Genomic DNA, 18,545 nt, shown 5'->3' with positions numbered 1-18,545 from the left:
CTTTCCAAAAACTAAAGGTTAAAAAGGTTAAAGAGTAAGAAAAAATAATACAGGAGGAAAATTTAATTGCTAGTCTTAGTATATAAATCTCTACTTGAAATACGTATTCCTAGAAAAAAATATTAACACACTCCTGGAAAAAGAAAGAATAATGGTATTTTTAACATAAACTAGAAAATTCAAATTCCAGAACTTCTAATGCATCAAAATGAAGGTATTGACAGTCACACTAGATATATAAAAAACTTACCTTTGTATAGAGCACAAAAATTAACCAGCTATTAACTGATCATTCAAAAGAAGAAAGGAAAAAACATTCCGTGGCACATTCTCATACAAACTAAAACCAAAGCAAAATCTAAGCCTTTAATACACTGGACACTTGAATTATTCTACTGTGATCAAGAGATACATAGCTCAGCCTGATTAATGCATGTATGTTATAAATATATAAAAATACAAGACTTTCATATTTTATACTGTTAGTGCATTCTTTGAACAATAAAAATGTGAAACAAAACCCCAGGCAGGCCTAGTTTTAAGGCATTACCTCAAAATATTTTAGATGCTTTCTTTTCATTTTATTATACATTGAAAATTTTAATCCTCCGAACAGTTACTAGTAAGTAATCGTGAAAAGTCTTCCATGTGCTAAGAAATGTACATCAGAAGTTTCAAATAGCTGAGGGCAAAGGCAAGTTTAAAAGGCTCGGAATTTTGTTTTTCACTTTGATTTTGCCTTCTGGCAAAAAGAATTTGTCTTTCAGAGGGATTTCCTGTGCTCTCCTCCCATGATGGTAACTTAGACCACTTCTCCAACATCCTCCAACATGAAAATGTTTTTCTTTTGACTATTCCCCTCGTGATCGATTCTGCTTCTCCCTTCTCTGTCATTAATGTACTCCAAAATCACTGAGATTCATGTAGCTTAAATCCTTATCCCTTTCCCTGCCCTCCAATCATGGCCACTGCCTGAGCCAAGCATCCTCACTTGTGCTCCCACCCAGCCTCCTCGCTTTAAAGACTAGGTCTGTTCAGCCTCCGGGTACAACTGCCCCTCTAACAGAGGGACTAAGACAGAAGACTCCCACCCTGAGTCTCATGAAGCTCCAAACTTTGAACTCCCCAATTAATCGTACCATCTCTTCCAACTCCATGAGTCTAAAACAAGCTTTTAAACCCCTAAACTGGATTCTCCCATTGGACAATCAACTAACTGATGAAGAGCCAACATTCCCATTTCCTGAAACCTTTGGGTGCCCTTCTGTGCAGCCTACCAGTCACTAAGCATCCTGTATTTTCTGTGAAACGGGCTTCCTTCCTGCACTTTCCATCTCCACTGAAGTCACACTAATGTAGAGTTCATTGCGAACACCTACAAGATGATTGGTTCCCTCTCTCCATTTCTACTCACATCCACCATAACCTTCATAATGCTACCTAGTTGATTTTCCTAAAGCACATTAAGCCCATCATTAGAAAGAAGGGTTTGGGTTTTTTAAAAATAATAATCCCTAATGTCAGTAAGAAGTGAGAGAAATAGACAATCCCATACACTGCTGGTTGGAAAATAAATTGGTATACCCCTTCTGGACATAAGAAAGCAACTGAATACATATAAAATGACTCTTGTAAGTAATTTTAGTGCAGTATTACTTATATTAGCAACAAACAGGGAGCAACCTGAATGTCCAAAAATAACTGAGTGCTTAAATAAGTTATGGAATATCCATCCAAAAGAAAAATTAGTGCTACCATTAAGATTCATGTTTACAGAACTATTATAAACTTAAACCAAATTTAAAATAGCACATAATAAAATAGTATTTAAATATAACCGCAATTTTGTTTAAATTTTAATTTTATAAACACACAGAATAAAGGATATATACATAAAACAAAATGTTACATCTCTCAGTGTTATGATTTTAAAACAGTTTACTCCTCTCATTTTCTGTACTTTTCAAATGTTCAAATTACAAATTATTTTTATAGTAACCAAGCATGGAAAAAATTGTTGTAAGCTCCTTTTTATTTCCTCAAAGCATTTTAACAGCATATATGTAAAATGGAATGTAAGGGGGTGGGGTAGAAATAAACCTCCTGCCAGTGTGGCTCAGTGGTTGAGCACTGACCAATAAACCAGGAGGTCAGGGTTCAATTCCCTGTCAGGGCACAGGCTCAGACTGCGGGCTCAATCCCAGCAGGAGGCAGCCGATTGATGATTCTCTCTTATCATTGATGTTTCTATCTCTTTCTCTCTCTCTCTTCCTCTCTGAAATCAATAAAAATATATTTTAAAAATAAAATAAACCTCCTGGCCTTACTATTGCCTTAAACATAAATGCTAAACTTCTCAATTTAGCATTCAGATCTCCCATGTAGTCCAGCTGCTAACGCTGCTCCCCAACCCCCACATACACCCTAGGATCTAGTCATGACAGATCACTCACACAGCACTCGTTCTTCATGCTCTGTCCTCCCCACCCATCCAAGTACACTCATGCTCCCAGCCTTTGGATCTGAAAACTGCTGTTCATGATGGCGGCTCATCCAATGAAGTCTCCCTGACATTTTTTTTTTTCAACCCAAATACCCTTGCTTCTCCAACACCTCCCTTCCCTCCCCTCCACCTCAATATTCTTCTCTCTAACTCATTTTGGTATTTTATCATTTACTATCTTAAATTATTATTTTACTATTTATGTGTATGTCTCATTTCCCCAACAAAAAAGGCAGCTGGTCAGGGGCGGACTATGTGATGCTTGTTTGGAATGTTACTTCTCTTTCCTGCGCTCACAGTCCTTCTCAGTGTTAACACAGTACTTGACATCTAACATCCAATACTAGTCACTGAATAGAATTAAATTAGTTCAGATGTTTTTTCAAATACTATGGTTCTGCCACATGAATATACATACATAAAACAAATACTTGTTTTACCCCAAGATTCCAACTATTAAGGCGAGCTTCAATGTCGCTGTCATCCAAAGAAACAGCAGATTTTTTCAAATGAACTTCCTGAAATACAAAAGAGAAAAAGAAGGGATGAAGGAAAGAGGGAAGGAGGGAAGAAATAAAAGAGAAAAGGAAGAAGGTAAATAAGGGAGGGAGAGCAGGGAAAAGGGCGGAGGAAGACGGACAAAATGTGCCGTTCAGAGCAGTGAGAACGTTGTGAGCTTTTCTGGTAGTGCTGTATTGCCTCAGAGGAAAGGGTTATGTTACAATTGAGCTGGTTTTCAGTTCTAAGTAATGACTGTTTATTACATCTGCTTAGGGCTATGAGATGCCTTCACAATATATTCACACAGTAACTAGATTTCAAAAAAACCATCAAAAGAATATTTTAAAAATTAATCCAGACTCTTCTCTTTAAGTTCTTTTACAGAAAGTTTTAATTGTGGTATACCACAGTAGCTTTAAAGGGGGATGGGGAGACACTTGAAAAGATGAATTATTTACTCTCGTTAAAATTAGTTAACAGGAAAGTTTGTGCTGATGTCCAAGAAGCTCTTTGTTCTTAAATTAATTCTCATTCATACCCTGAATATAAAGAGAAATAGGCTTTGAATTCACATCACAAAAACACAATTACGGTGATTCTTTACTTTTTCAAAAAAGTAGAATTCCATGCTTTTTTTCACCTCCCATGTAATTTATTAAATTACATATTTATCAAACCAGATTGAAATTGTAATTAACTGAGGACAGCCTAAGATCAGTGCCAAAAATGAACAATGATCCGAAAGCGCTAAAAACTTAGAAAGGTTCATCTGTGTAAAATAACAGTGTATATTCTATAATACAGTCAAAAAAATTTATTTTGAAATTAAATTTGTTGATACAGTATTTTCATGCTTTCAGAAACCCTCATTAATACAAATAAACCTATTTACCTATGGTCATTTAAGTCATCTGAAGTGATGAAAACAAAAAGTTGTTTGTTATATATTATATTAAAATTTACTATTGCTTCTATCATTGGTCCCCTTTTTATTTTTATGAATAAGAATGTCTTAAGAAAATGTACCTGCTTTATTTTGAGTAAATGTAATGCTTGATAATAAACCCACAAATATTTAAAATGTGCTCCCCTTTATATTAAAATATTTTTGAAAATTCCAAATTACCACTGGAGAAAATGCAAGGAGTTATATTCAGAGCAATATGTGCTAAAACAGTCAGGCATCACTCGGGATATTCTTGGAACTAAAAGTCTTGCAACCCAAGACAAGCCAGAGTTACACAAAGACCCTAGTAGGCAGGCAAAGTCCTTCCCTTCACACAGCTACCTGCAATGCTCATTGGTACCTTGTTCAAACTAAATCTATGTTATTTATGCAACTGATTGCATCTATTGCAATTAGATGCAAGAGAGGAATTCATAGGTCAAGATATAAACAGTTCACTTCATCAGAAAGGCAGTGTCTCCTATTTCACTACAAGTTAATCCCAATTTCTTAAGTTTATGACAACTGTTTTATTATTTTTATACATACACTGAATAAAAAAGTAAAAATATATCTAAAAAACGAATAGTTTTCCAAAGCTATTCTTTGATACACAAGAAAAACAACAGACTGATTAACATGATGCCTTAGAATTACTGAGAAAGCAGGAGGAACAGTGTGGAATATTCTAAATACACCATTTCTTTGACATCAGGATGGTCACCAAAACTTTCAGTACTTATTTGCTGTTTCTAAGTCATCGTTGGAACTTTGATAATATGAAACTAAAAGTTTGTGGAGTTAAAGCAACAAACAAACAGAAGTAGAATCTGATCTTACACAACTCTTTTGGGTAACATGTTGTCCGTCTTCTCTGTAGGTTGGACTCCTAGAATGTGATGTCCTTTGGAGTTGCGCAGTGTACTGTTCCCTATGGACAGACCAACATAGTAACAATCAGAATTGGGGGCATTCGGAGGACATGGGAATTTTCAAATCTAAGCTTACCAAGTTTTCTTGGGGTGAGATGATTATTTATATTAACAATGATGTTTCAGTAGCAAAGAAAAAAATCTAAATAACTTATTTCTCACATTTTATTTCATTTAAACTATAAATAAGATGTCACCTAAAAGCCACATACTTGTTTACAAACAAATGCGATCTTTAAATAGGAATATAATAACTACATGCATTTAAAATGTTCTCCTCCATTCACCTTACCCTAAATGTAGGAAGAGAAAAAAATAAAGCATTCTTAGATAATTATTTTAAAAGGTTAGCAAGTTTTGTGGAATTCATGTTCCATATCAAGATGAAACCTAAAAATATATAAAATAACGAAACTTTCATGTAGCTGAAAGTCTGAATTAATTTGGAACCTTGTCAGAAACCACAGATAAATCAAAGTCTTCAATTTAAAAACGCACCATGTCGCCCTGGCCAATGTGTCTCAGTTGGGTGGGCATCACCCTATGCACCAAAAGGTTACTGGTTCAATTCCTAATCAGGGCACATGCCAGGGTTTCGTGTGGAGGCAGCCAATCGATTTTTCTCTCCCGCTCTCCTACCCCCCTCTTACTCTTTCTCTCCCTCCCTCCCTCCATCTCTAAAAATCAATAATAATAATAATAATTAAATTTAAGTGCACCATGTTAATTCAGGTAAAATATGATAAGTACAACATGTGTAGGAAAAAAACTTGAACAAAAAAACACAATATAAAAATACCATTCTCAATATTCTACCCTAGCCTGGTATTCTACTCAATATTCTACTCTACACTTTTACTCACATTGCTTCAATGAAAGTTCCATGACTACAAATATCTGTTCTCTGAACAGCTGCTTCAATATTTGTGAAATGGAAACTAACCATTATATAATGAATTAAAGTCACTAACTTTCAACCACAAGCCATGTCAGGATTTCCTTCACAAACAGTGAGCTGTACTAAGTATTCCAAAAAGATAAAATAGTAACTCAAAATGACAAGGCTACACTGAATGTGTTTTTTGGTAGTAACTCTAATAGAATAACATTCCTTAGACTAGTTACAAAATAATTTAGAATGTCTGGGAAAGCTATTTTCAAAAGAGCTATCCATTTTGTATACCCCTACTCAATATCCCACATAGCCAAATAGTTAAAAAAAATGAAAAAAGTAGATAAATATTTTGAAAATAATCTCATCAGCCAATGTGCTAGAGCTGATAGAAGCATTTAATACTCAGTGTGGGAAGAGGCAGCCTGATATATTAAACTAAGCAGTGGCCTGTTCTTCTTTAAGAATAGATTAAACAGTCATAAAAAGGAGCTATACTTAAAAATTGAAAAATGCTTAAATATTAAAAGTAATTCTTCTCATAGAAAATATTAATAAAAAGAAGAACTGAAACATTTATTGGTTTATTACACAGGGTGCATACATAAAACAACACAGCCTTTTACCTCACTCGTAGCATTCTCTGTACCAATCTTCCTCTTTCTCATCACAATAAATTTTCAAAATAAGTTATTGGGCCCATGCCCTAACCTGCCATATACTCTTCCATCAGCAATTTGCCTTCCACTCACCCTGAAAGTGCTGTATGTAAAGTCATCAACGATCTCCTAGTTGCTCAAGCAAATGAGGCATTAACGTCCTTATCCTACCTAGTTAATCTCACCAAGGCATGAGGGACAGTGTTTTAAAGCTGCCATGTTCATTGGCTCCACAGAACCATTCTTCCCTGGTTCTCTCCTTGGGAAATCTTCAAAGAAACCTTCACTAGCTTCCTCTCTCTACATCCCATACCAGCTAAAATCCCAGGTGTCTGTGCCTAGTCTTATCTACTTCTCTTTTACATGCTTTCCCTGGACAATTCAATATGCTATTAGTTTTTTAAACAATAAGAAGCTTGGATTACCAAATCCACATATCCATCCCAATTGCTCTCTCTGCCTCCAACCCCATTACAAATACAAGTTAAATAGCCCCACCTCCATTTCAACATGTCCAAAACCAACTGCATTCTATTGCCCCAGAACACGTGCCAACGCAGGCCAAGTGGAGCAGAGGCTTCTGAGCCAGCTCCAGGTGAAGGCAGCTGAACCAAGGAAAAGAGGAAGGTCAGTATCAGCACTAAAATCTGGCTGGCACAAGAAACTTAGGACATTAGGCCTAGATATTTCATTTCTGGCCACCGAGACTGATTCAAGCTGGTAACACAATTAACTGAAACTATAAGTAGGTACAAAGGTAGCTCAGAATCACAGAGATGGGGCTGGAGGTCAAGGTGAACAGTGAGACAGAGGATAGAAGGCAAAGCTCAACCCTATAAACCTTCTTCTGAAGGGTAACAGACTAGCAAGCCATGGTGCTCATAAAGACAGCCTACAATTAGTACAGGGGGCGTGATTACAGCGAGCTCATGATTATGGTACTTGGCCAATTAGAAAAGAGGGACTATGGCTTGATTAACCTGAGGGCGCCCGAACTAACACAACCAGAAAAGCTCCAGCACATTATAAGAAGCCCTGACATCAAATGCCTTTTCACTCCTCGTAATAGCAAATTGGGTATAGGAAATAGCCATTTTTTCCTTTCACTTTTCCCTAATGCTAAAATATTTCAATAGGAATTCAGAAACATTCGCTCAGCACCTCTGTTGTTCCAAATACTAGAGGAACAGAGACTTGGTCCCTATAAAGAGAAAGAGATAACCAATGACACATATAAGATTTAAAAGCCTAAAGAAAGAGCAATCACATGTCCTCCTACAAAAGAAAATGTATTTTTAAAGGGAGAAACTTATAAAATGTATTTTTAATCTGTGCTCTGACTGTGATTCAAGTGAACATTTCAGCTGTAGAAAGGAAATGAACAATCTGTGATCATAAAAATGTGCTTACAAATGAAAAACATGATTATCAAATTGTAAAACCATAATGGAAGAACAGCTGACTAAATATAGCATAAAATCAAATCAGCAAATTAAACTAGTTCAAAAAGTATCCTAAGAACACAAAGGAGAAAATAAAGGGATGACTATAATAATAATAAAAGCAAATGCAAGAGATAAGGAAGATACATTCAAAATCTCCAATGTCGAAATAACATGAATTCCAGAAGGAGCAAATAAGACAGAAATTTGAAGAATAAGAGTTAAAGATACAGTAGTGACAGTGGCAGTTAAGACTGCACCAGAGAAGAGCCTAAAAGAATAACCCATGACACCACTGTGAGCAAGAACAAAAATGCAATGCCGTGAGAAGGATGGAAACTGAAGGTCTGCCAGGCCCTGGTTCCAGAAACAACCAGAGGCAGCAGGAAGTGTGACTGCAGAGAAGTAGGAGGGAATCAGAGTTCCTCAAAGTAGAGGAATAAAGTCAAACTCACCAGGAAACCAGAGGCAGGGATGGAGTTCCTTGCTCTGAGAGGAAGCTAAAGACCAGTGCGGGTGGTCATTTGAAAATTATGACTTATAAGAAGCTATATGCCCCAGAAAGGCAAAGAACATAAACGCAGCCCCAAAAACAAGGGGTCAGACTGGCTTCATGTGAAAGGGACAGAACATTCAGAATGAAAAGAGGCTTCTGAGTCCCCAAATTCTACAAATGGGAAGCAGGCTAAGAAAACTACTAGGCTTAAAACAAATCACTTCTTATGGTAAAGGAAAGGTAATTCAGAGGGAAAAGCCCAGGCCATGAAGAACAAACCCAGGAAGAAGCACTAAGCCCTAATCAAGACACAGCTGGCATGGCTCAGTGGTTGGGCATTGACCTATGAACCAGGAGGTCATGGTTAGATTCCCAGTCAGGGCACATGCCCGGGTTGTGGGCTCAATCCCCAGTAGGGAGCGTGCAGGAGGCAGCCAATCAATGGTTTTCTCATCATTGATGTTTCTCTCTCTCTCTCCCTCTCCCTTCCTCTCTGAAATCAATAAAAGTATATTGTTAAAGAAACCAAATAATTTTTTTAAAAAAAGAAACAGACAACAGATAGGATGTCTGGCTAGATTTCAGAATGCTGTAGAACTGTCATTGTATATGTGTTGCACTTTCAGTTTTCTAAGTACTCCTTTAGTTCACAGATGTTTAGATTGGAAAAAGCCACACCAAAGAAGCCTTGGCTACACCTCGCTGGATATTATTTTTATTAAGTTTATTGAGATATCATTTATTTACAATAAAATCTTACCCATTTAAAATGTAGAATTTGATGAGTTTTGACAAATGTATATACGGTATAACCATCACTAAAGAGACAGATTCTATCACACCCCAAAGTTCTCTTGAGCTCCTTTGGAATCAATCTACTCCCTTCTGCAAACCCAGGCAAGCGTATTTTGTGGAATCTCAAATACATGGAATCAAAACTATGTACATTTTTGTCTGGCTTATGTAACTGAGGAAAATGTTTCTGAGATTCAGCCATGTTGTTACACATATCAGAAGTTTATTTCATTTTATTGCTGTAGTATTCCAGTACATGAATGAACCATCACTTGCTTTTTTACTCATATGCTGATGGACATTAAGATTGTCTCCATATTGGGGCTATTATAAATAAATCTTCTATGAATATTCAGGCTCAAATATTTATGTGGACATGCATTTTCATTTCTCTTGACTAAACACCTAGGAATAGAATTGTGGATCATATGGTAAATTATCTTAAACTTTAAAAGAAATTTGCAAAGTGGGCATGCTATTTTCTATTCCTGTCAACAGAACAGACTTCCAATTCATCATATCGTAATCCTATTGGTCTTCTCAGTCTTTATATTTTTAGCCATTTTAACGGGTGTGTAATGTATCACATATTTATAATTTGCATTTTCCTAATAAAGAATGATGTCGATCACCTTTTCATTTGTGTGTATTAGCCATTTATATATTTTCTTTTGTGACGTGTCTGTAAAATCTTTCACACATTGAGTTATCTACCTTTTCTTGAGTTGTGAGTTCTTCACATATTCTGGACCCAAGTGCTTTGTCAGATGTATGTATTCAGAATATTTTCTCCCATCTGTGCCTTGCCAGGTAATTTTCCAAATGGTGTCTTTTAATTTCCATAGTCGTTAATAGTTTTTTCTTCATTTTTAAATATCCTATTGTAGAACTCTTTGCCATGGCCACGAAGATTTTTCTGTTTCCTTCTAGAAGTCCTATAGTTCTTAGCATTTTCATTTAGGTCTATAACCCACTTCATTTTCCCCATGTGGGTATCCAGTTGTTCAAACATAATTTGATGAAAAGGCCTTCCTTCCTTCACTTCATTCCGTCGCCATCTTTGTGAAAAGTCAATTAACCATATATATATGCGGACACCTATTTCTAGAATTTCCATTCTATTTCATGGATCTCTCTATCCCTTCACCAACACTGCTGTCTTTATTACTGCAGCTTTAACTCTACAAATCGGGACTGCTAAGACCTCTTTTCTTTTTTTATAACCGCTTTGGGTTTAAATCAGGTGGAGGAAGTTCCTTTCTATTCCTAATTTGCTGAGAGTTTCTATCATAGATGGATGTTGCATTTTGTTAAATGTTTTCTCTGCATCTATTGAGATAATCATGTGATTTTTCTTTCTTAGTTATATAATGAAATAGATTTTCAAGTGCCAACCAACCTCTTACTACTGGAATAAGTCCATCTATTCATGAAATAATATGCTTTTTATGTTTTCTGGATACAGTATGCTAATTACAAATTTTTAAATCTATGTACATGAGGAAATATTGGTACACAGTTTAATGTTCTTGTAATGTCTTTGTCTTCTTTCAGAAACAAAAAAAATACTGACTTAACCAAATGAGTTGGGAAGCATTTTGTCTTTCTTTCTTTATTGTACAAAAAAAAAAACATGCAGAATGATATAATTTTCTTCTATAAACTCCTGATACAATTCATCAAGAAAGCCATTGGAGTTTGGAAAGTTATTTGTGAGAAGGTGGTTAATTACAAATTAAATTTCTTTGGTAGAGATAGGGCCACTTACATTTCTAATTTTTTCTTGAGTCAGTAGTGATTTTTGTGTCTTTCAAGAAATATGTCTATTTCATCAAAGTTTCCACTGGTATAGGCATTTATAATATTTTCTTATAATATTAATGCCTGCAGGATCTGTGTGGAGCTTCTTTCATTCATTCCTGATACTTCTAATTGGTGTGTTTTTTCCCTTATTTATCTTTAGTTGTGGCAATATACACCTAACATAAAATGTACCACCTTAACCATTTTTAATATACAGTTCAGTGACTGTAACTACATTCACACTGTTGTGCAACCTCATCACCATCCATCTCCAGAACTTTTTCATCTCACCAAAATGAAACTCTGTAACCTTTTAACAATTAAGTCCCCACTCCCGCTGTCCCCAGCCCCTGGCAACCACCATTCTACTTTCTATGAATTTGACTATTCTAGGAACCTCATATAAGTGCAGTAATACAGTATTTGTCTTTTTGTGACTGGCTCATTTCCCTTAGCATAATATATTCAAGGCTCATCCATACTGTAACATGTCAGAATTTCCTCCCTTTTTAAGGCTCAAAAATAGTCCATTGTATGTAAATACCACATATTGTTTATCCATTCATCCATTGATGGACATTTGGGATGATTCTGTCTTTGGTCTATTGTGAATATGATGTTATGAACACAGTTGTACACATATCTATTTAAGTCTCTGTTCTCAATTCTTTTGGATAAGTACCCAGAAGTGGGATTGATTGATCATAATATAATTCTATTTTTTTTATTTTTTTGAGGAACTACCATACTATTTTCCACAGCAGCCATACCATTTTACATTCCCACTAACAATGCACAAGGGTTCCAATTTCTCCACATCCTTGCCAATATTTATTTGTTTTTTAAATAGTTGCCATCCTAGTAGGTGGTATCTCATCATGGTTTTGATTTGCATTTCCAGAATGATTAGTGATGTTTATTTAGCATCTTTTCATATGACTATTTGCTGTTTGAATATCTTCTTTGGAGAAATGTCTATTCAAGTCCTTTGTCCATTTTTTCAACTGGGTTGTTAGTTTCCTTACCGAGTTGTAGGATTCTTTACATATTCTAGATATCAACCCTTTTTCAGATATATGATTTGCAAATATTTTCCCCCATTCCATGGGTTGCCTTTTCATTCTGCTGATTGTGTCCTTCAATAAACAAACGTTTTAAATTTTGGTGTAGTCCAGGTTATCTATTTTCTCTTTTGTTGTCTGCGCTTTTGGTGTCACAGCCAATTAATCATTGCCAAATGTGTTGTCATAAAGCATTTCTCCTATATTTTCAAGCTTTACACTTAAGATTTGTGTGTGTTGATGTACGCATTATACATTGATTTTAAGTTTACCACAAAACAAAGAATAAATTACAGCTACATTTATTAACTTGGATGAATCGGAAGTATACGAGAGAAAGAAGCAAGTGTCAAAATAATATATAGGGCATGATTCCACTTATATAAAGTTAAAAAAATGATAATCACAAAATACAGAACAGTGGAGCTCTCGGGAGAAGGGAAGTGGAGGCAGTAGGGAAAGGACACAGAAGGTCTCCTGGAGTATTGTAATGTGCTATTTCTTGGCTTAAAAGGAAAGGGATGTTTATAATTGTTCTTTAAACTGTACCTGTGCATTTTCATACACATTTTTCAGGTGTGCTTTTCACAGGTGTAAAACACTTTAAGAGTAATACAACTACTGCACCAAAAATGACCAGAACATTAAAATGAGAACTTTAGATACATGACTTTGCATTCACCTGAGCAGCAGGTAATACTGTTCTATGCCATCTTCAGAACAGTCTTCTATGGCATTGCTAAGTATGAATGAAAAATAAAAATAAATAGCAACAAGTAATAATGCAGGAAAGTATCAAATAATACTGAAAATAAGAAAATGAAAGTTACTTCCAATGACCCACACATATTTATTTTAATTTTTCAAAGGTAACTTTATTAAAAAAAAAACAACACTAAATTTCAAAAAAATAAGAAGCTTCACAAAACTAAAAGTTGACCAGAGATTCATAAACATTTTAAGACTTCATAGTGTTCCCATTTCCTCCTTTAAAATAACACATTTGATTTAAAAAATAAAAACACCTTTAAAAGTCACACATTTAAATCAACACTTATTAATATAACTCTGGCTTAACAGTATAACACTCAGAAAGTACCTTAACTCCCTTAAAATTAAATGTTACAATATATTTATGAGCTGTCATCCTTTTTTGTTTATTAAAAGGACAATTAAAACTGTCCCATATTATAAACTCACAAAAAGAAACTTGCTTGTGAAATAAAAAAATACTATTACAAAACCCCACTCATTAAAATATTTTTAAAAGAAAAAATGACTAATTTTGTCAGAAGTCCAACTCACTGGGGGGAAAAGAAAGCCTAAAAGAAATGTAAGACCATTATTTTCAAGCCTATTCCCTCTCAGTTACAATTTGTTACCACTTGACCTTGCCTTGGTAAATATCTAAGAATGATGTTTAATTAGCATTTAATTTAATGTTTAATGTTAAAAATTAATGAGTAGCTAAGTGACTTTATAAGTGTGTGAAAGTTATATTTTATTGATATCCTAAGAAATAATATCTTATTTCTAGAGCTCAAGGTTAAATGTCTAAATAACAGTGTCCATTGTGTTAAAAATATCAAATTCCAAAAAGTGTTCTGCCCCCAAAAAATGAAGATGATTATTTTTTAAATTAATATAATATAAATGATTTTTCTTTTTTTGAAAAGACTTGTTAGGGACAGCTGCTCTGAAACCTGTAGTGAGCAGAGGAGCAACTAGAAGCTGATCACGGGCGATCATCATGGAAAAGGGAGATACCGTGAACCAAGCTAAGCACAGAATACAGGTCTCCCCTGGGGCAGAGGCAGTTCCTGTGCACCAATACTCAACTCCTAGTCCCTAGTCCCATTCCACTTCCCCACCTAGCCAGCACCTCTTCCTCTGGTAGGTCAGGTTTTGCAATGGCCCAGCAGAAGACCCAGGTCTAGAACTCCAAACCTGGTTAGGGAGCCACCGATCACCTATGGCTATTCAAATCAATTAAAATTTAAGGTGGTAGAAGAGGGTAGAGGGGTCAAATATACGGTGATGGGAGGAGAGTTGACTTTGTGTGGTGAGCACGCAATGCAATATACACATGATGTATCATAGACTTGTACACTGGAAACCTATGTAACCAATATCACCCCACTAAATTTAATAGAATAAATGAAATTAAGTTCCTCGGCCACACTAGCCGCATTTCAAGTGCTCCAGAGTCATATGGGAACAGTGGGACTGTATCAGATGGCACAGCTATAGAACATTTCCACCATCACAGAAAGTTCTGTTGGACAGGGCTGCTGTGGAATATTTTTGCCCAAACAACAGGACTATTCTTAAATAAATGTACTTTTGTGAATAATATTTAAGGATGTTTAACTATGTGTAATCCTAACCATATTTACTTACACCAATGGCCATAAAGAACCCCTCGGAAGGAAAGGTATCGCTTGGCTCACCCATAAATTCATCCAACAACCTACGAGCAGGAACTATTTATAGTGTTAGTGTCATTTACATATAAAAATGGAGCTTAACAAGGTAAAAAGGTCATATTATAGTTTTTTGAGTATCCAGACTAAAAATTAAATCAATATTTTAAAGTGAAAAATGTTTTTTTATATAAATCAACATAATCACAAGTACATTTTCATTATACTTGGGCACCATCTGCTGGCCATGCTATTAAACTGCACAAGAAATGAAATAGTACTAGCTATATGGGGACATTTGTAAAGGACACAGTCCCAGCTTTTTGCTACAATGCATTCCCAGAAAACCACATCATAAAGCAGATCATTGTAAAGCAAATCATATTTTCCATTAAGGGCAGGAATATAATTAGATTCTTCATTCCAAACTAAAATCTGGCATTAAATATCCCATGGAAAGATCTCATTAAAGCAAGATGCAAAAATTATACTCCTCTACAATCATTTAAAATAGGATAATTATTCTCTAAGTCTTTTCCTATAGGTATGAACACATTTATTATTTAGAGAACACAAATTAAAATATAAAACTTTAATTTATATAAAGTTAACCTAAATGTAATATGGTAAAAGTAATATATAATAAATAATTCTGCTTGCACACTCCTAGAATTTTTAAGCAATGTGGATAGTAGTTCTTTATAAAATGGCATCTAATGCCTTCTTTTTCATCAATAAAGTCCTCTATAGTAAGTAGGATTAATGCGTTTCTTCTAGTGCAAAGCAGGGTTTAAAGGTTGGAGTTGATTCACCTTTACTCCTCTTCACCGTCGCCTAACTCATTCATTTTCATAAAAGTTTCAAGTAAATATAATGTGGTATTAAATCATTCTTTTACTATCCCACAACCTAACTGCATTGTGGTGATAAGCTAAGCTACTAGACCAGTGGTCGGCAAACTGCGGCTTGGCAAACCGCGGCTCACGAGCCACATGCGGCTCTTTGGCCCCTTGAGTGTGGCTCTTCCACAAAATACCGGCTCTTCCACAAAATACCAACTTCTGCACATGGGCCACGAAGTTTCAATCGCACTGTACGTGCTCGCCTGCACGTGGTATTTTGTGGAAGAGCCACACTCAAGGGGCCAAAGAGCCGCCTGTGGCTCGCGAGCCTCTGTTTGCTGACCACGGTACTAGACCATATCATACTTCACTAAAAAGTCACATAAATCATTACAAGCCATTAAAAAGAAGCTTCAAAACATTGTTCACAAAATTATAAGACGAGTATACAACCTATTATCTTATGTTCTGGTCTCTGGGGAAATGCATGAGCTGATGACATGAACTGAAGTCTACTATTACTTAGGCAGCTTCTAATACATGCTGTGGCAAAATGGGGGGGGCGGGGGGGGTGGGTAGCCATCCAAACTATATTCCATCTCTCCTGGAAAAAGGGACTTGCTAAGTTACACAAATAAAGATTCCTTCAAAGTCTCTTTTAAAATACTGTTACCACTTTGTGCTCTGAGAGTATGCAGGGTGCATACTTATAGTCAGAACCTTTTACATAGTCATTAATTCCATTTATTTTTCTCAGGAACACAAAACAATGTTTAGTACAGGGGTGGGCAAACTTTTTGACTTGAGGGCCACAATGGGTTCTTAAACTGGACCGGAGGGCCGGAACAAAAGCATGGATGGAGTGTTTGTGTGAACTAATATAAATTCAAAGTAAACATCATTACATAAAAGGATACGGTCTTTTTTTTTTTTTAGTTTTATTCATTTCAAACGGGCCGGATCTGGCCCGCGGGCCGTAGTTTGCCCACGGCTGGTTTAGTATCTCAAAATAATTAATGACCAATAGGTTTTAAGATAATACCCTTTGGGAAGATTACATAATTAGATAATCCAAAGAAAGGTCAAACAATCTAATATGCAAGCCTCTGTATGAACGAGGAAAATGACCATCACCACAGCAGAGATGGTGGATGGTGGCAGCAACAGTAACACTTTCACGCGTCCCACGTCAAAGACTCTCTATCTCCATTTTACGAAAGATGAAACTGGGGTTTAGAGAAACTAAGTAACTTGCCTGAGGACACATGGTTGCCAAGTGTCAGAAGTGAGATCTGGACGAAGGCAAGCTGCCTCATTTCAGCTCAACCTAGAAATAACCCAGAACAAAGGCACAGTCCTCCAGGATTGCTGATGTAGCTCAAGTGGGGAAAAGACGACTGAAGTGAAATTTCCATATTTGCTGCATAAGTACTCACGCCTACATGGTTTACTAGAGAGAACACGGGGTCTGAAATCATAAAAACCTGGGTCCATCACTGGGAAAGTTGCTTGACCTTGCTGAAGCTGCTACCTCACTGTAACACAAAGAGCAATCATGCCAGCCTCACGCAACTGTAGAGAAGATATAGTCAGATAACTCACAAAAGACTTCTAGAATAGTATCTAGCACACAGTAGGTGCTCCATCAGTGGTACAACTTGTGCCACTGGTTTCTGTTTGAACAAATTAGGAATACATAAATATTTAGGTTACTTATGGGAAAAATTGTCAATCTTATGTTAAGATCTGTCTATTTGTTATATATAGCAAATTTATTAATGTGCATCATTAATGTTAGCAATGTGCATACCAAACAAGATGGCATTTTGGAGGGCACATTGACTGTAGCAATAAAAAAATAAGTGTGTGATTATTAAAACTGACATAGACACATGTACAAAAAATGTTTGTAACTTTTCTCCCAGGCTAGTCCTATTCCATAAAGGAAAACAGTTTTGTATAATGCACCCAGAAATATTCCATGCACATGTACACACATGTATCCACATATTCTCTTTAAAATACACAGATAAACACACAAATGGAAGCTTCCTATACTTTCATGTACTTCTTTTGAACTTTATATATCTTAGAGATCCACCCATACTAGCTCATATGGATTTCTGTTACCAATGCACAAGATGTTGAGCCTACTAATGATCCCACTAAATTTGTTAATGTGTCTAGCTATTGAAATAGCAATCCTTTTCTGGGGATCAATAATGGCCCAAAACACATGCAGAGGCATAATGGTGTATGTAATAGGATGTTAACATTCTATAAAGACATTCCTTATAACAACAAAGAATTGAAAGCAACAGACACAGGTTAAATTACAGAAAACCCACACTATGGGTTATTATCTGTAATTAAAAAAAGAGGACAGACTACATGTCACAGATTTAAGACAAAAAGGTAAGTGATGAAGGAACAAGTCTCAGAACAGAACATATAAGTCAATGTGTAATTCTGTAATGACATATGTGGGGGTGTGGGAATGGGTCTACTCTAAAGTGATACACACCAAATTGTTGATCACTAGTACCTCTCGTGAGGACAGTGGACTAAGGAGGACATGAAGAGGACTTCGATTTTCTACTCTACACATTTCTACACTGAGGTTTTTATGACAAGCAAGTATTGCATATAGACTGCATACTTTTCTAAAATGAGCATAAAAACTCTACCAGTCATCTCCTGCTGCAGAGCAGATTGCCACAAACTGAACAGCTTTAAACAATCATACATTTTCCCAGTTCCTGTGGCCAGAAGTGCAGGCACAGCTGAGCTGGGGCCTCTGCCATCAGGATTTGACCAGAGCTGGGTTCTCATCTGGAGGCCGGACGAGGGGAGGATGCACTTTCCCACTCGCACAGGGGTCAGCAGCCTGCAGTTCCCTTTCGGCCAAAGAATTCATGGCAGCTCACTTCTTCAAAGCCAGCCAGGAGAAGGCAGTGCAACGCTACAGCAAGTCTGCTAGCCAGGCAGTCTGATATGTCATAATGTGATCACGGAAGTGCCATCCCATCATCATTGCCATATTCTACTAGAAGCCAGTCACAGGTCCTGCCCCACTCAGGAGGGAGGGTATACAAGGCTGTGAACACACAGAGGGGGAATCACGGGGCACCTGGAAGTCTGCCTGCTACAAAGACAATTAAGGTCTTTACCAGATCTCAATGGCAGGCATCTGGAGGATGACCAGGAAGCAAAATATACGAATATAGCTCATGTTTGTAGAACTAAGTGA

General features: G+C 36.3%; 1 protein-coding gene across 3 annotated transcripts in view; it reads right to left on the bottom strand.

The window, feature by feature from the left end:
- CEP112 (centrosomal protein 112kDa) overlaps positions 1 to 18,545 on the bottom strand; it is a 323,660-nt gene that overhangs the window by 294,226 nt on the left and 10,889 nt on the right. For 2 of the 3 annotated variants that reach the window (XM_005858692.2, XM_014532494.1), the window contains exons 4-6: positions 12,713 to 12,769; positions 4,791 to 4,881; positions 2,944 to 3,021 (exon numbers count right to left, since the gene is read on the bottom strand). In XM_005858692.2, the coding sequence (XP_005858754.2) occupies positions 2,944 to 3,021; positions 4,791 to 4,881; positions 12,713 to 12,769 (226 nt within the window). The remainder of the gene's footprint in view (positions 1 to 2,943; positions 3,022 to 4,790; positions 4,882 to 12,712; positions 12,770 to 18,545) is intronic. The other variant, XM_005858691.2, reaches the window with a different exon arrangement.

This window comes from Myotis brandtii, unplaced genomic scaffold, assembly GCF_000412655.1.
Source record: "Myotis brandtii unplaced genomic scaffold, ASM41265v1 scaffold120, whole genome shotgun sequence".
Lineage (NCBI taxonomy): Eukaryota > Metazoa > Chordata > Mammalia > Chiroptera > Vespertilionidae > Myotis > Myotis brandtii.
This window is presented reverse-complemented; position numbering and strand designations above follow the sequence as displayed.